This window comes from Macrotis lagotis, chromosome 2 (assembly GCF_037893015.1).
Source record: "Macrotis lagotis isolate mMagLag1 chromosome 2, bilby.v1.9.chrom.fasta, whole genome shotgun sequence".
NCBI classification, from domain to species: Eukaryota; Metazoa; Chordata; class Mammalia; order Peramelemorphia; family Peramelidae; genus Macrotis; species Macrotis lagotis.
The window spans coordinates 94,892,789-94,908,867 of record NC_133659.1 but is presented as its reverse complement, the minus strand read 5'-3'; the positions used below and the strand labels follow the sequence as shown (position 1 = coordinate 94,908,867).

At 34.1% G+C, this 16,079-nt stretch overlaps 1 protein-coding gene across 4 annotated transcripts in view; it reads left to right on the top strand.

Annotated features, from left to right (window-relative positions):
* F13B (coagulation factor XIII B chain) overlaps positions 1-16,079 on the top strand; it is a 48,200-nt gene that overhangs the window by 813 nt on the left and 31,308 nt on the right. Inside the window, exons 2-3 of one of the 4 annotated variants that reach the window (XM_074222282.1) lie at positions 2,140-9,017; positions 13,109-13,309. In XM_074222282.1, coding sequence (XP_074078383.1) covers positions 13,123-13,309 — 187 coding nt within the window. In that variant the 5' untranslated portion in view covers positions 2,140-9,017; positions 13,109-13,122. Of the gene's footprint in view, positions 1-1,123; positions 9,018-13,108; positions 13,310-16,079 lie in introns of those variants that run through there. The other 3 variants (XM_074222283.1, XM_074222281.1, XM_074222280.1) reach the window with 3 other exon arrangements.

Genomic DNA, 16,079 nt, shown 5'->3' with positions numbered 1-16,079 from the left:
TGCAGAGTTAGGAAGGTATGTGTTAATGTCCGAAGATAAAAAGGACAAACAATTAGGGGAGGCATTTTCTCATATTGAGATCAGTCTGCAAACATGTTTGTGTCAGTACTTTTCCATCAGAGAGCTTTTTCACCCAAAAGCCCAATTCTGCATTGTAATTTTATAGTTAACCTAGCTGTATTACTAGTATTGATAACCTCATTTTACAAAAGAAAAAACATACTATTAAAGTTTAAGTGGGGGCAGCTAGGTGGCGTAGTGGATAAAGCACCAGCCTTGGAGTCAGGAATACCTGGGTTCAAATGCTGTCTCAGACACCTAGCTGTGTGGCCTTGGGCAAGCCACTCAACCCTGTTTGCCTTGCAAAAAAAAAAAAAAAAACAAAAAAAAGTTTAAGTGACTTGATTAAGATCACATAACTAGTAAGGACTGGAGCTACTTGTAAACCTCTTGTAAACAATTTCCATATTATTTTTATATATCTGGTTCTGTCATCCATTTTTTTCCCTATTGTGCCTCACCCCTGTAAGTAGCAATTCTGGAGAGAGAAGCTCTAGATAGAAGCAGAGTGGTATGGTAGAAATTGCTCTGTGAACCTATATGTAGTCCAATTCTATCACCTAAGTTTCCCATAATGATTCACTTCATTTTTAGTCTTACCATCTCATCCCTGGGTTTATGATTTCCCAATTTCCTGTCTGAATACAAGTTACTTTTAGGAGTTTTTATTTCCAGTCTCTTAAAACATCATTTTTTTTCCTACAGAGATAAAATTACTTTGAAAATTGAGAAAGAAAAATTCCACCAAACTCTTGCTTGTGAGACAAATATAAATACATAAACTAGGAAAGGATAAAATAAAGTGAGAAAGAAATATAGACCTGTATTATTACTGAATACTGGTTAAAAACTTTAAATAAAATTCTGGTAAACAAAAGGGACCATAGTAACATATTCCCAAAACATTCAATGTGCTCAAGTTGTACCTAAATCCCTTATCTATAGGGGAATAATTTTTGGTCTTAAATTTTTGTATTGGTTGTTTACATATCTTGGATGTCAAATTCTTATTAGAAATATTTGAACAAATGTTTTTTCCCAATCAACTACTTTTTTTTTGTTTGCATTAATTAATTTTGTTCATATTAAAGCTTTGTAATTTCAGGTAGTCAAAATTAGCTCTATTATACAAAGTAATTTTTTCCATTTCTTGTTTTGTTCCTTCCACAGAGCATATTTTTTTATGAAAGATCTGAAATATTTAGGTCAATTATTAATTTGCAACTTGTTGGGAAATATGGTATAGTTTATTGGTCCAAATCACATTTCTGCCAAGTTGTTTTCCTCTTTTTGCTATAGTTTTTATTTGCTTATTTGAAAGTTAGGGAGTCATGTTTTGGGTTCCTATTTTTTTTATCTTTACTATTTTTATTATCTTTTTGTTTGTTTTTTTTTATATTGAAGTACAATATCAATGTTTGTGAAATTACTGTATAGAAAAAGGGGTCCCTGACCTCCTTATGGGCCCTGAGAATTTCCTTAGAAATATAACTTTGGCTAGGCGCCTTTGGGTCTGAAAATAGTCTGATAGGACACAAGGGGTCATGGATATACCATAAAATTGTCTAAAGATTTACAAAGCACCCTTGCTAGCCTAATTATCTTGCTGTATCTGTTAAATTCTAGGACTGCCTTCCCCTTCCCCAGATGCAGCTGGAACCATAAGATAGTAAATTCCTGACTCTCTCCATCTCAGACAATCATTACACAAAGACCCTGACCCCTTCTCATCCCAACTATACTGAGCCATATGTTTACATGTTTGTATTAGTATAACAAGATAATATATCTAAATGCTGACTTTGCTTTTCTCTCTTGCTTGTTTTCTGTACCCTCCCCACCAAACACTATAAAAACCCTATCCCCTGAACACTTAGGTACTGTCTGATTTGGGTACTCAATCTCCAGATAGACCCCAGGAATATTAAAGATCTCCAACCTTATCAAATTCTGGTCTCCATCTTGCTCTTTGGGTACAACATTTGGAGGCCCCAGTGAGATCTTTGTGTTATGTGTCACCAAAGGAGACCACGAGAGCCTCGAGTTTAGGTTCAAATAGACTATCTCTCCCTTTTCTAGGGGAGCCGGCCCCTGATGATGTACCAGGGCCCCAGGACTAGGTAGACATAGTCTTAGTATGAACCTCTCCTCGACTGCAATCCCCCATTCGGCCTAAGTGGATATCCTTACCACCTCCGGAGGTAAGCTTGTTCTGGTTCTGGGTCTAGACATTTGGGAGCAGGGGAATTCCATATCAGTGGTGATGTCCGGGTCCCCTCTTTTGGGTGCTCCTTGTGATAGTGGGGACACATTTGGTCAGCCTTTGGGAGGGCGAGATGGTCGGATGTGACACTGAAATCTCCCCTCACGGCATTCCTGAGACATCAGGAATTTGCCCTTGGCCTGTGTTTGCGGATATGTGTTGAGATTGTCAGTTTGGAAAATTCTGTTGCGTTTGTGTGATCTGTGCTTATGCCTCATCTGTCTTTATGTGTTTAGATTGTCTATTTACTTGTGTGTTCAGGTTCTTCTATTGATTTGTTAGATGGGGAGAAAAGTTCCCCTAAAATTGTCCTTGGGTTGCTTCATTTAAATTGCTGCTCTTTGTTATTTTGGGCATCTAGATGTTTAGGCATCTAATGCCCTCACTTGCTCTCCCCTTGAGCCTGCTTCCTGCCTGTGTTACAGTGGATAATCTGATCCCTCCCTCCTCACCTCTGAATTGTCTCTTGAGCGCTTCCAAGAGGGGTTTTTAAATTTTTATTTAAAAAAGGGAATGCGTTTTGGTGTTAATTTGACTGAGGCCAAAGTACTCACCCTGTAATTTTACTATTATGAGAATGCCCCCCCATTCCTTGTTTATGTTCCCTTCTCTTTCCCATTCTCCTTGATTCTGTGCTGCCAGAGTATTTCCCCCTCCGTCCCCCTTACAGGAGAGAGAGCTACTTCAGGAAGAATTAATAAAGTAAATGTTAAAAGGGACCTTATTTTGAAGTTAAAGAAACAGCAAATATTACCAAATATGTTAAACAAAGAAATTATAGAAAGAAATGCTATTTTAATTTGAAAATACTGAAAATAAATTTCAGAAAGACAAGAGTCAGGTTAATCCTAAAGTGTATAATGTGGTTACCAAGATATGCCTGTATAGGGGAAACTAAATAGTTAATCTTTTTTCAGAATGATATGGCATCATTAGAGCTTCAGGAGTTTATCAGTATAGATTCAGATATTGTTAGTTATTACAGAAAATTATGGGATATGTAGGGGCTGAAGTATAGTAGACCAACCCCCCTCCCCCAGGAAGAATCTAGGATTCTCTCTCTATAAAAGTTATTCAGTTTACTCTATTTGAAGAAGGGGGGCAGGAAATATTCTAATTAGGCTAAGGGATTTTTGAATGATTGTCTTGTCCAGGATTTTAGCAGTTGTAATCAAGAAATGTTAAATATTAAAACCTTGGAATGGAAAATGCATTGTGAAAAGTGGAATCATATCTGTAGTTTATATAGCTGTATAAGGTATGTGACTCTAGTTTGGAATAGTATGAATTAAAGTCAAGAAGAGCTAATGAAAAGGAATGGTGGGAAATATGAGTTGCATAGCTTGAGTAAGAGATTCTGAAAGTACTGGAAAGAAAATCCAGACTTAGAGACAATTGGGGTTTCTTTTGAACCATTTGTTAAGTAAGGAGAGTGGTAAAAGTATATATATACAAAGAAGGTTTGAGCAGGGTTGACTTTGTACACCAAAGATGGATTTTGGGAACTTTGGAAAATGGTGTACAAATCATTATGAGAAAAGAAGGAAGTATAGAACTTTAAGTCTATAGAGAGATATGTGTTTATCTGAGATTGGGGTGATTTAAAATTGCATTAAATTGGTACTTTTTGCAATGTTTGGCAATGAATTGATTAGAAAAGTAATAAACCCCATAAAGTGAAAAGTTTGATATGAAATCAATTGCTAGGTAAATGTTAATTTTATTAATGTTATTATTGATCCTATAATGTGCTAATCTAAAGATACCTGTAAATTGAATTAAGGGGTTTGTAAAGAATATGTTTGAGTTTCGATTCTGATGTTTTATGGCCCCTCCAGAGTCATGGGAGTCAGGACAGACTTGTGAGTTAGCTTTAGAATAACTAAACAAGAGGAAGTCAATATTTTACACTGATTGGAATGTGGATCATGTATTTGGGAAGAATCTGGAGTGAATGAGTAATGATAAACAGTAAAGGTAAAGAATTAGTACATATCACTTTGATATCTCAAATTGTGGGGAATCTCTCATTCCCAGAACAGAATGTTCTAATATTAAGAAATGTTGGGGGTGGCTAGGTGGCATAGTGGATAAAGCACCAGCCTTGGAGTCAGGAGTACCTGGGTTCAAATCCAGGGTCAGACGCTTAATAATTACCTAGCTGTGTGGCCTTGGGCAAGCCACTTAACCCCATTTGCCTTGCCAAAAAACCTAAAAAAAGAAAAAGAAAAAGAAAAAGAAATGTTGGTCAGTGAGGATAGAAAGTTCTTATAAGTAAGAACATTGAAAAGTTAGAATTGCACTGATAAAGTTAAGAAAAATTTACAAACTTTTTAGGCGTTTGAAAGGAAAATGATTTAAGGCTAATTTGAATATGACTTTTGGAATCTAAAAGAAGTATGGAGAAAATCTTGTAGTATTAAAAAGGGATTTTTTTTTAACAACTCCCTGGTCTTAATTCTTTGTATGTTTTCTTTTAGGGAATAAAGAAAACATACATGCAATTGAAATATGCTGTGTACAATTAGTAAGCTTTGTATAAGAACAATTTAAGCTATACTTTTTGAGATTTTAAAATTGTTTTGTAATAACAAATGAATTGATGTTTCACCTATCACATTTTTAAAGATTTTGTTATGAAAAAACAACTAGAGAGTACCTTGCCAATGGGTTATAGTTCTCAAGGTCCTTTTGGCCCAGAAAATTTGTGAAAGGCTTTGTTTTTCACCTCGTATTTATGAAAGGGAATATTGATATGTGAGATCAGTGTAGTTTATTATCTGTTAAAAAGAGGAAATTATACATACAACTGTAACACTGTCATAGGTTATAAGTGTACATTGGGCTTTTGAAATTATTGTGTAAAACTAACATTGATAGAGGATCTTATTTTCTTTGAAAATAGAAGTGTATTTGGAAGAAGAGATAGCATAAGTTATAAAGCGAAAATTCAGAAGAGGTTTGTTTGTGAAAGATAAGGCTAACTTTAAGAGAATCTGTTGTTTTAGGTTGGTTTAAGAGAATGAGATGTCAGCATGTTCTGTTTCATGTAGGTTAAGAATTTAATGTTTATATTATATCTTAACTGCCAGATACCCTTTCCAATGGTACTGAATAAATGTGAGGGGCTTTGGAAAATTAGGAAATTAAAAATTATGTAACCCTAATTAGATGACTTATCAGTAAGTAAGAATGAAGGGTGTTATCAAACATGTGATCTGCTTTTGGAAATATAAATTATTTTACTGTAATGATGTCAAAGCTGGAATTAATGTTTGTTAATGAGGGAAATTATCAAAGCATGACTCTCTGGGTTCCCTGAAAGTTTTAAATGATGTGTTGGACTTTGCTCTAGATCTGTAGGTCTAGGTATAACTGTAATAATGGAAAGATTATTTTGTGAAATCTAGTTCTTAATGTGTTACATTTATTACTGTTTTGTTAAATTTAAAGCCCTCAGCCCCTGAATTTCCAACCCCCCCCCCCACCAGTCACCAGGTCCCGTCTGTTCCCTCTTGGAAGATACCTTCACTAGATCAAAAGAGGGGAATACAATAGCAGGGAAGGGAATGAACATTCCTAGACCTGTCTCCCCTTCCCCGCTGAAGCAGCCTACTCCCCTCTGGAAAATTCCTTAGCTAAATAAAAAGGGGAGAAGAGGACAGCAGGAGGATGGTGGGGAACTCGCAGAAAAATCCTTATCTACTTAAGTCTTAAAGGGAAAGAAGCCTCCACAGGTGGGATGTGTGATCAGGAAAAAGAAAAAATTATCTAAGATGCAGGGGTATCTGCTAGCCATGTGGCCTGAGTGATGACTCCCATTGTTTTTAAAGTTTCTGAACTAGAGTTTTGGGAAGCACACTGAGGGTTTTAAAAGAGGAATAACAGTGTTGTAACATTCTGACAAAGTTTGCACAGAATGGGAGGAATTAAATAACCTAGATTGTTAAATTACTTTGGGATTAAACTATTTTAACACTATTGTAACTTTTGCAAGGAGTTATGTGGTTTGGGATTTTAAACTGTTGTAACACCTTTGGGTTAAAGAAAAGTGGTATTGGGTTACTAAGGAGAGAAATACCTAGGTTATTAGGGATGTTTACTGATGTCTTTTGGGGAAAAGCTCTAATTGGTTTTAATGTTAAGTTTAATAATGCTAACAATTGTATTTTTATTTTGGATAGAGCTTTTGGAATATGAGTGCTGGATTCTCTGTATAAGGTACTCTAAAGTTTTTATCAAACTAAGCTGTTGGGAAGTTAGTTGAATTGCAATTACATTGGGGTTTTAAATGTATCATATATATGAGATTGGATTCTGAGAATTTGGGTAGAGACAAAAATGTAAAGAACATGGGATATTCATTTTGCTTTTGTTCTAAGGGAAATGAGATGTTTAAATAAGAATCTTAATGTTTAATGTATATTAACAATGTATATTTAAAGAAGTCAAGAATGTGGACTTCTCTCTTGGTAACTGAAGACAGCTGATGGTGGGCTCTGAACAAATTGCAATTGTGGGCCTTATTGTAAGGTAACTTACTGATGAATAAGATGTTTTTTATCAGTTATGTGATGTTATTTTGTAACTGCAAAGAGATAATATTTGCAATATTTAGCTATCTCTTGTGAAAATGTTTTTTAAATACTGTATTGTTAAAGCCTGGGATTAATGTGATTTCTTTGAAGAGCAGTAAGGAAAATATGAAAAAGTATGACACTTTCTGGGATAGATCTGTGGGTTCATGAATAATGTAATAATGGAGGAATTGCTTTGTACAATCTAGTAATTTGTATGTTACTCTGTTACAGATATTAATAACACGTGTTGGAAGTTTAAAGCTACCTAAGATGTTTTAATGGTTTTAAAGAATTCTGAAAAATAAATTGTATGTTAGGGGGTGGCTAGGTGGCTCAGTGGATAGAGCACCAGTCCCAGAGTCAGGAGACCTGGGTTCAGGTTAGGCTTCAGATATTTAGTGATTGCTTAGCTGTGTGACCTTGGACAAGTCACTTAACCCAATTGCCTTGGGGAAAAATAACTATTTGTATGCTGAGGATGTATAGTAGGTAAACAGGTTCATGTATAGAAGTTTCTAGCTATGTGTGTGAATTGGGAATATTTTGGATCTATATATGTATATTCCAAAGGAGCGGTTGTTTGCTTTGAAGTAAAAGCACTATACAATATAGGAAAGATAAACACAAGATAATTTGATATTTCTCTGTGCAATCTCCTGGACAAAGGAGGTAAGATACAACAGGCTAGAAGGAAGTTTCTCTAGCCAAGGGGAATCTGATATACCATCTTTATATACATGTAGAGTAGATATGATTTCAGACAAAGGGATGTCTCTAGTAAGAGGTAGGAGATAGGCCTGTAGGGCCAGTCATAGTTAGAATACCTGGTTTTAGGCAAAGACCCAGGAAGGATAATTTGAGCTTTAGGTAGAGGGTTTCATTAATTGGGACCCCATTAAGATTATAATTGCAATTTAGTGAATTGTATTCACTGGAAGTTCTAACTAGGTAAAACAACCATTTTTAGATCATGAGACTTTTAATTAATTTTTCTCTTATGTCAGATACCAGGATGGTCAACAAAAAGGAAATGCCACTGGGTAAATGTCATGTTCTTGCAGTCATGGAAGCCAAGATGTCAGGTGACTGGGATAGGCAGCCAACGGGGTGACTTCTCAGTATGGCTGAGATTGGACCCCTTTGACTTGATTTCCCCAAAATGACATTTGGATAATATCTCACCTGGAAGAATAAATCTGGCCTAAGACATTTGACTTACTCACATGACCTCTGCCTGGACACTGACATGCAATACTTATAATCTATAAAGGAATTTTTCTTTAATGTCCTGGGTCTTTATAGTTAGTTACTAAGCAAAGTAGAAAAAAAATTTTAGGTGAATTGGATCTAATAGCCAGAGATAGGTTAGGTGTGTTAGGTGTGTGGCTCTGACACCTGCTAACAGCTACATGTTAAGATAGGAATTAAGTTTATTTAATTTTTAGAAGGGATATTAAGTAAGAAGAAGAATGGGAAATTCTTAGGATAATTATAGTTTTAAGGTCTAGCTTAAGGAAAGGAATGTGAGTCAGATAAGTATATCAGGAAAAGGAAAATCAATGATATATTTGAGAATATTTTGAAAAATTTCATTTTGGTTAAGGATGTTTGAGACATTATTGTAATAAGAGCAAAGGCTAAGATTGTTTTATTTTTAAACCATATGCTGGGTACTCTGAGCTAAGATGATTGTTGAATGTATGTTACAAGCTTAAGACAGTATGACAATTCTCATTGGGAGTTCGCTCATATAGTAAAACACTAATGAAAGTTTATTGTGTTAAAATTAAGTATGTGCATCAATATGGGCAATAAGGCAAAATGCAAATTGCAATTAGCCCCAAAATCTCATTGTCTTGTGAAGAAAACAAACATGTGTTTTAATCTAAGTAAAATGTTAAGCAGATTCTTTACCAGAAGACAAAGTTTCAACTAGTCACCTGAGCTGGAGAGGACTTTTTGGAACAGATTCAGAAGATGCAGAAGGACATCAGAGGTCTCCAGGAGAGAAGAGAAGAGAGCAGAGACACTGGACCAGTTCATCTCTACCATTTCTTACCAATGTTTACATTGTATAGTCAAGGGATCTGTTTTTGTAACCTCCCCTTGATAATGTAAGTGTGACACCCCTACTTGTGCCCTTCTCCCTATGAAAATGAGGAGAGGCAGGGTTCAGATGTTCTCAAGTGAAAGAAAAGGAGGGGGACTATTGGGTGGTATGTTTATATCCTATCTAAGGAAAGTTTTATCTCTGATGTAGCTGGCCTGTACAACTTAAAGAGATAGGTGGATTGAGATGTAATGATGATACCTGGATGCTTTGCAAAGATGTTTGTAGTTCATGCTTATCCAGGTTATGAAGAAGATAACTCAAGGGTTTGAATTATTTAAAAAAAAGTGGGAAATGAAGTATAATATAAATGTTTGTGAAATTCCTATATAGAAAGGGGTCCCTGACCTCTTAGAAATATAACTTTTGCTAGGTGCCTTTGGGTCTGAAAATAGTCTGATAAGACACACAGGGTCATGGATATACCATAAAATTGTCTAAAGATTTACAAAGCACCCTTGTTAGCCTAATTATCTTGCTGTATCTGTTAAATTCCAGGGCTGTCTCCCCCTTCCCCAGATAAAGCTGGAACCATAAGATAGTAAATTCCTGACTCCCTCCCTCTCAGAAAATCATTACAAAGACCCTGACCCCTTCTCACCCCATCTATACTGAGCCATATGTTTATATGTTTGTATTAGTATAACAAGATAATATATCTAACTGCTGATTTTGCTTTTGTATCTTGCTTGTTCTCTGTACCCCCCAAACACTATAAAAACCCTATCCCCTGAACACTTAGGTACTGTCTGATTTGGGTACTCAATCCCCAGATAGTCCCTGGGAATATTAAAGATCTCCATCCTTATCAAATTCTGGTCTCTGTCTCACTCTTTGTGTACAACAATATCACCAAAATTTTCCTCAAACTTCAGCTCCTCACATCCATTCTTCTGAAATTCTTCAAATGATTTAGGAAAAAAGCAACAGACCAAATCCTGATGGGGAAATTACAGAAAATTCAAATCATTTTTCTAACCTGTCAGCCTAGGGAACCAGAGAGATTTGTGGACACTAGTGAACGAGTGTGTCCACGGTCCTGCAGAGCACAACAGTGAAGAGGAGGTCATAGATCCAAATAGGGCCACCTCATGTAGGGTACTGGCAGCTTCGGGCAGCCTAAGAAAAGATCTGTCCTTGGATGAGAAAGAGTATGTTTAAAACTAAGGAATGAGGAATGGTGCAAAAACATTCATAACCTAGTAGAAGTAGAATGGGTCAATAGTTTGGACCCCAGGGTCAGAATGGTATCTCAATTCCAGAAGAGTCTGAAGCCCACAGGGAATGACCAGGGTAGGAATTCCAGATCAAAGAGAAGCTTTACTTATGTCCATAAAAATTCTCTAAAAATTAGAATAGATCAAATAGATGCCAAAGACTCCATGAAAAAACAAGAAATATCAAAAACAAAGTTGAGATTGAAAAAGTAGAGAAAAATGTAAAGTATTTTATAGCAAAACAACTGAATCAAGTAGAAATATTTTTAAAATTTATGGGTGGCTAGGTGGTGCAGTGGATAGAGCACTGGCCTTGGAGTCAGGAGAACCTGAGTTCAAATCCAGCCTCAGACACTTAATAATTACCTAGCCGCGTGGCCTTGGGCAAGCCACTTAACCCTATTGCCTTGAAAAATCCTAAAAAAAAAAAAATGAGCTATTTGAATGCAATGACCAAAAAAGAGAAATTTTTAAAAGAATTCTATCTACATATCTTAGAACCAAAAGAAAAAGTAGAAATCCTAAGAATACATCAATCATTTACTTAACGAAATCCCAAAATGAAAATGCCAAGGAACATTATAAGCAAAATCTAGGTCTTTTAGCCAAATCAAAAATAGCTAAAGCAGTCTTAAAGAAAGAATTCAAGAACTGGGGAACTTTTAGCAGCCAATACTATGAATGGAACAGAGAGCTTAGAATATTATGTTCCAGAAAGGCAAAGGATATGGGCTTACAGATGAAGATAACTTGTTATAATACTTTTTTGTATTTATTCACTCATTTTTAGTTGGGTCTGACTTTTTTTTTTTATAGATTTATTTTGAGTTTTGAAATTTCCCCCCCAATCTTACTTCCCTCCCCGCACTCCCCACAGAAGGCAATTTGTCAGTCTTTACATTGTTTCCATGGTATACATTGATCCAAAATGAGTGTATTGAGAGAGAAATCATATCCCAAAGGAAGAAACATAAAGTATAAGAGATAAAAAATCAGACAATAAGATATCAGGTTGTTTTCTAAATTAAAGATAATAGTCCTTGGCCTTTGTTCAAATTCCACAGTTCTTTCTCTGCATACAGATGGTATTCTCCATTGCAGACAGCCCCAAATTATCCCTGATTGTTGCACTGATGGAATGAGCAAGTCCATCAAGGGTGATCATCGCCCCCATGTTGCTTTTAGGATTTACAGTGTTTTTCTGGTTCTGCTCATCTCATTCAGCATCAGTTCATGCAAATCCCTCCAGGCTTCCCTGAATTCCCATTCCTCCTGGTTTCTAATAGAATAATAGTGTTCCATGACATACATATACCACAGTTTGCTAAACCATTCCCCAATTGAAGGACATTTACTTAATTTCCAATTATTTGCTACCACAAATAGGGTTGCTATGAATATTTTTGTACAAGTGATGTTTTTACCCTTTTTTCATCATCTCTTCAGGGTATAGACCCAGTAGTGGTATTGCTGGATCAAAGGGTATGCACATTTTTGTTGCCCTTTGGTCATAGCTCCAAATTTCTCTCCAGAAGGGTTGCATGAGTTCACAGCTCCACCAACAATGTAATAGTGTTCCAGATTTCCCACAACCCTTCCAACAATGATCATTATCCTTTCTGGTCATATTAGCCAGTCTAAGAGGTGTAAGGTAGTACCTCAAAAAGCTTTAATTTGCATTTCTCTAATGAGTATTGATTTAGAGCAATTTTTCATATGACTATGGATTGCTTTGATCTTCTCATCTGTAAATTGTCTTTGCACATCCTTTGACCATTTGTCAATAGGGGAATGACTTTTTTGGGGGATCTGACTCTTTTTGACCCCAATTTGAGGTTTTCTTGGTAGTGTTCCTGGAGAAGTTTATCATTTCCTTCTCCAACTCATTTTACAGATGAAGAACTGAGTCAAACAAGGTTAAGTGACTTGCTCAGGCTTAAACAGCTAGTTTCATAAAGATGTCTTCTTGATTCCAAGCCCAGTGCTTTATTCATTTAACTGCCATTAATATAATCCTATGGGGAAATAAAAGGGTCTTTAATGAAATAAAGAACTTTCAACCATTCCTAACGAAAAGACTATAGTCTTTCTAAGTATAGAGACTTAGAAGTTCAAACACAGGAGTTACAAGAATCATAAAAATCTAAATGCCCGGGGTGGCTAGGTGGCATAGTGGATAAAGCACCAGCCTTGGAGTCAGGAGTACCTGGGTTCAAATCCGATCTCAGACACTTAATAATTACCTAACTGTGGCCTTGGGCAAGCCACTTAACCCCATTTGCCATGCAAAAACCTAAAAAAAAAATCTAAATGATCAATAAGGAACTAAATAAGAACAAACTGATTACATTCTAATATGGAGACAAAGTCATATCTTCACTCTGAACCCTATCATTATCTGAAGTGATAAAGTTCAATTAGACAGAAGTCCCAAGAATGATTTTTTAAATATATCTTAATGATCTTAAGAGAAGAATGGAAAAAAGAGGGGAAGAGAAATATTGGTGTTGAAGGGAAATGAAAATAAAGGTTAAGGAAATATTATGAAGCTAGCTTTGAAAAACTTAGAGGATAGATGATGAAATAAGTTATTCATCCCCTGATGAAGGACTGAAATGCATATTCATACACATGTATGTATATACACATTTTTACATTTATACACATATTTTTCTTCAGTTATGACCAATGTTGGAAGTTTGTTTTGCTTGATTGCAAAAGACTTTCATTTTTCTTTCATTTTCATTTGGGCATAGGGTGGGGATGTAGGTGAAATGTAAGAAAAATAATTTGCTGATTGTAAAATTAAATCAAATAAAAAAAACTTTCACCAATAAAAAAAATAAAATCTCTCTCCCCTATCTCCACTTTTTTCTAGACAAATCTTGTGATATGCCTAATATTGAATATGGAAGTATTCCTGAATTTTACTATATTTTTAAAAATCATTACTTTCCAATGGGCCTAGACAAAAAGGTTTCATTCTTTTGTTTGGCTGGATATACAACCAAGACTGGAAAACAAAAAGATATAACTATATGTACATCAGAAGGATGGTCTCCAAAACCAGAATGTTTCAGTAAGTCTGTTTACATTTCTCAGCCAAATGCCATTAATTTGAGCATGTCAAGAACAAAATGAAATTTTGTGAATTGCTTGATAGGAAATTGTTAAATAGATAAAAATGCCTTTGGCATAGGAAATAGAGTACTGGTCTTAGAGTTAGGAAGAGCTACCTTCAAGTACTTCCTCTGACATTTTACCTGTATGACTATGAGTATACCAGTTTCTCTCTAGGTGTCCTCAAGCAACTCTTTAGGATGATTATGGCTTTATCATCTAGTTTGAGATCATGTACTATTGGACTCCTTCCTTCCCAACTTTTTTTCATTAATTCTCTAGATTTTTTTTCTTTTTTTGTTTCTCCAAATGAATTTTGATTTTTTTAACTCTATAAAATAAACCTTTGGTAGTTTGATTTATATAGAACTTAAATTAAAAGGGAACGTAAAAATTACTATATGGGTTTAAGCTATCCATATACAAGTCATTTTTCTGCAGTTATTTATATCTGTCTTTATTTGATCAAAAAATATTTTGAAACTTTTGTTCATATGGTTCCTCATGGTGCTCTAGCAGTATTTTTTGGTTAGCACTATTGATTAATTTTTTTAAAGTTGATTCTTTAGGATCCTCTAAGTTAAATTTGTTTTTTCTTTGCTCTATATTTATTCTTTCATTTTTTTCATGTCTAAATGCTATAGCTTTTATTTTAGAACTATATCAAAGAGTAATGATAATGGTCATCTTTGCTTTACTTCTTTAGAAAGGCCTCTAGCTTATCTCTATTACAGGTGATGCTAACTCTCTGAGATTTCGTTTTTTTTTTAATAGCAGGAATGGGTATTGCACATGTCAAACCCTTTTTCTTCATTGATTGATGTAATTATATGATTTTGTTGCTTTTATTATTAATTTCTCAATTATGTTTATAGTCTTCTGCTCTACATTCCTGGTATAAATTCCACCTGATCATAGTATCTCTTATTTTTCTCCTATATTGCTGGATTCTCCTTTCCACTAATTTATTTAAATTTTTTTCTTCAGTATTCATGAGGTTTTAATTGAGGAATTTAAATTTGTTGGTTTTGTAGCTTTTCTTTTACATCTCAAAAATTTAAGCATATTGTTTCATTGCTTTTACTATCTTTAATGAAATTATTGTTTATTTCTATGATTTATTCATTCTTTTGATTGTTATTTAATTTTTATTTAAGTTTTCAATTAGTTTTTAATCTTTGGTTCAAAGATCCTTTATTGAATATAATTTTTATTGTATTGTGATTTTTTTAAAAAAAAGAATTAATAGTTCTACTTCTCTGCATTTGTCTGTGAGGTTTTATGCCCTAATACAAAGTAAATATGGTGCATACATGTTTAATATTGATATGACTTCATTGTTTATTGAATCTTTCAAAAAACACAACTTCCTAGTTTTTCTCTTTTAATTAGGTCTATTTTTTCTATTGTTTTGCTGAAATCATTTTCACTATCATTGACATTTTCACTATAGGTTAAGCATACTAGATTATGTTCTAGTCTCTTGTCTTAATTCAATCATAAACTTAGGTCTTTTGCCTTCTGGAATCATGTTCCAAGCTTTCTGCTCTTTTGTTATAGTTGTCTCTGAGTCATTTGTGACCCTGATTATGGCTTCTTGGTACTTGAATTCTTTCTTTCTGATGTCTTTCAGTAGTTTTCTTTGATGTAGAAGTTCTGGATTTTGGCAGTAATGTTTCTGAAAACTTTTTTTCATGGGTTTCTTTTGGGAGGTGACCAGTGGATTATTTAAATTTAAACTTTTTCTCTGACCTTGAGAGATCTGGGAAGTTTTTATTTTCCTTTTTTAAGTTTTAAAATTTATTTTAGAATTAAATAAATACAGGAAAAGAAAAAAAAAACACTGCCAAGTATGAAACTGAACATAAGAGAGGATTCATTATAAAACAATAAATTTCCATTTCAAGAAAACATATACATTTTTTTTCAGAACTGTTCAGTTTTTCTTTGCTTTCTTGTTTTCTGCTGTACTGTGGACTTTTTGCTTTATTCTCTCCCCCTTCCCTATCAAGAAGACAATAAGTAAGTGTGGATATATAAACATATATATATATATATATATATATATATATATATATATATATAGTGAGAGAGATATTTATAAACATATATATAAATACACTCATACACATATATGTAAGAACGTAATATGCTTATTTCTAACTGTCATATGTTTCTCTGAAGGTGCATAGCATCTTTTATCATAAGTCCAAATCTTTCCATGTTTTTTAAAAATAAACCAGCTCATCATTTCATACACCACAACAATATTCTGATTGAGAGATTGTCTATGAAAGGTTTCCCCCAATATTTTTGTATTTCTTTTATTCTTGGATGCATACATTTTATCAAGAAAATTTAATTTAAAATAATTAAACTTATCTATCTTATATTGCAACAATGCTCTCACATTATAATGTGATTTAAAATCTATTTTTTTGCATCTTTTTTTCCTCTTGTTTCTTTTGTTTTTCCAAATGAATTTTTATATTATTTATTCTTACAATAAAATAATTTTTTTAGTAATTTAATTGTGATGGCATTAAATAAATAGTTTAGTTAGGTAAAATAGTCATTTCAAACATCATATTGGCAATACCTATTCATGGACAATAAATATGATAATTTGATTTTCTTCATTTTTTAAAAAAGCAAATTAACCAAAGATTTATGTTTTTTCCCATAAAAATCAACTCTTAGTTTTATTTATTATTTCAATAGTTTACTTA